The sequence below is a fragment of the Argentina silus genome, assembly GCF_951799395.1.
Source record: "Argentina silus genome assembly, chromosome: 21".
Lineage (NCBI taxonomy): Eukaryota > Metazoa > Chordata > Actinopteri > Argentiniformes > Argentinidae > Argentina > Argentina silus.
Genome location: NC_139675.1, coordinates 7,480,514 through 7,483,230, shown reverse-complemented (window position 1 = coordinate 7,483,230; position 2,717 = coordinate 7,480,514). Strand labels below are relative to the sequence as shown.

General features: G+C 45.5%; 1 protein-coding gene across 1 annotated transcript in view; it reads left to right on the top strand.

Annotated features, from left to right (window-relative positions):
- The window catches only part of LOC310820991 (sodium-dependent phosphate transport protein 2B-like), a gene marked incomplete at both ends in the record, with an annotated part of 12,163 nt that extends 11,534 nt beyond the window's left edge, over positions 1-629 (top strand). Inside the window, one exon of the mRNA XM_083692836.1 lies at positions 81-629. Coding sequence (XP_083548962.1) covers positions 81-629 — 549 coding nt within the window. The remainder of the gene's footprint in view (positions 1-80) is intronic.
- Positions 630-2,717: the final 2,088 nt, after the last annotated feature.

The following is a 2,717-nucleotide window of genomic DNA, read 5'->3' as shown; positions in this document are numbered from 1 at the left end:
AAAACACACACTCGTCTCCCTCACATTGACACAAATAAATACACACCCCCCCCACCCTCACTTCCCCCCCCCTCCTCCAGATTGCGCTGGTGCACTTCCTGTTCAACATCACGGGCATCTTGCTGTGGTATCCAGTCCCCTTTACGAGGGTGCCCATCCGATTGGCCAAGGCCCTGGGCGACATCACGGCAGAGTACCGCTGGTTCGCCGCCGTCTACATCCTCTCCTGCTTCTTCGTCCTGCCCCTCCTCGTCTTCGGCCTATCGATGGCCGGCTGGCAGGTGCTAGTCGGTGTGGGCGTGCCCATCATCACCCTGGTGATCCTCGCCATCGTGATGAACGTCATCCAGAAGCGGCGCCCCCGCTGTCTGCCGGCGGTACTGCGCAACTGGAACTTCCTCCCGCTCTGGGCTCACTCCCTGGAGCCCTGGGACAGGGTGGTTGGGGTGTTCGTCAGCAAATGCTGCTGCTGCTGCAAGTGCTGCCATATCGCTGCCGACGGAGAGGGGGAGGAGAAGAAGAAAGCGCACGTGTTGGAGATGTACGACAACCCGGCGATGAGTTCTGAGAAGGAGACAGAAGACGACAGAAAGACTGACCTGGGAGATTTCAAAGCCACACAGTTTTGAGGCTATGGTTATGACATGTTATGGTTATGACCCATAACATGTTTATAAGGTGATATGGTCCTCTATAACACACTTATAAGGTGTTCTAACTCTCATATAACACATGGTCCTCTATAGCATGTTTATAAAGGGCTTATAGAGAATTGTTCACTATGTTGTAACTTTTATAACTTTTTCAATTTGTGTTACCGTCCGATACAATTTATTATTATTATTGTGTATTAAAGTTATAAATGATTATATGGTGATGCTCGTAACACATCGTTTTAAGGTGCTACATTGGAATAAGTTATAATATAAATGAAGAAGATAATTAAATGTATTCAAAGAATATGGACCAGGAAATGTATTATGGATGAATATGCATCTTTTATAATTTATTATGTTGGAAAGTGTATATATTTAAGTGTATATATTTGTGTTTTTCAAATCATGTTTCAATATTATTCGCAAGTGTGTGAAAAGAGAATTTAAAAAAATAAACTTACCACAAAAATATGATTGTGGATTGTGTTTCTGCGTATTTACATTTATTTGCATTCATTCATTGCTCACAGTCATGCTAAAGTCCCCAATTCATCATCATATGAATTTAGAGAGCCTCTTCTCTTCTCTTCTCTTCACCTCTCTCTCTCACTCTCTCTCTCACTCTCTCTCTCACTCTCTCTCTCACTCTCTCCCCCTCTGGGTTAATCACCTGCCCACTCTCTCTCCCTTTCTGCCTATCAGTGTTATCTACCTGGTCCATCTCTCTATCAGAAACACATGTTCTCTCTCGCATTTATGACCACCCAGAAGGAGTGTGTGTGCATGTGCACCAGACCAGGCCATTACATGGTTTTTAGGGCGAGGCCATCGTGGCACAATGTGTTAGTTAGGCCATCAGGCCGTTGCCTTAATTTAGGTTTATTGTGAGTATTCAAATATTTCAGAAATGATGCTAGCCTAGCCTTTCCTCTACCTGCTAGCACTGCCAGGCGACCATCAGGTGACCGATTCAGTTTATTGATTTGTATTTATTGATCTAATAAACACACTGGCCAGCAAGCTATTGTAAATTAGCCACAAAATGTTCACCTTTTCAGCTGCAGGCGATTGCCTGATTTGTGTTTTCTTTACTCCACGGGACTGCAATTACAAGTCCATCATTACTGTCCGCGGTCAAGTCAAGACCAGGTAAACACACAACTGAGACAGAGGCACTCACAATGTCTTCACATCCACCTCCAGCACCCTGACGCTAAGCAGTGCCCGAGAGGAACGACATGCTGAGGAATGCACATGGGCTCTGATAGAAACAGATCAGGGGAGGCTGGTGGAGGTAGAACACCAGGGGAGGCTGGTGGAGGTAGAACACCATGGGAGGCTGGTGGAGGTAGAACACCAGGGGAGGCTGGTGGAGGTAGAACACCATGGGAGGCTGGTGGAGGTAGAACACCATGGGAGGCTGGTGGAGGTAGAAATCTGAGGATTTCTCTCATTTCTTTGAGGTAGATTTATTATTCTTATCTTTACAGAAAAAATACAAGGCATTTTGTAATCTATGATCAGTCGCAGAGAGTAAATCGTCATGACTGGAAATTTACTGTGTGTGTGTGTGTGTGTGTGTATGTGTGTGTATGTGTGTGTGTGCCTAGTAAACTTCCACTCCTGACCCGGTACTCCCTGTGATCGGCCTAAATCACATGACATATTGTTTGTGTGTGTGTGTGTGTGTGTGCATGGGACATGTGCCCGTGTGCATGGTGTGTGTGTGTGTGCATGGGACAGATGATCAATAAGTCAATGTCAGAGACACAACGTTCCTCGTGCATGTCACACCACCAGACAACGCGGGGGGGGGGGGGGGGCAGACAGACAAAGCCCTCTAGCACTGTTCATTAAAATGATACACTCCCTCCACACACGTGTGTGTGTGTTCCTGCTGGGACCATATATACTGAAAAATGTATACCTCAATGTAAGTTGCTTTGGATAAAAGCGTCAGCTTTTGGCATATATTATTATTATTATTATTATATATTATTATATTATTGTGTGTGTGTGTGTGTGTGTGTGTGTGTGTGTGTGTGTTGAGGTGGGAGGTGA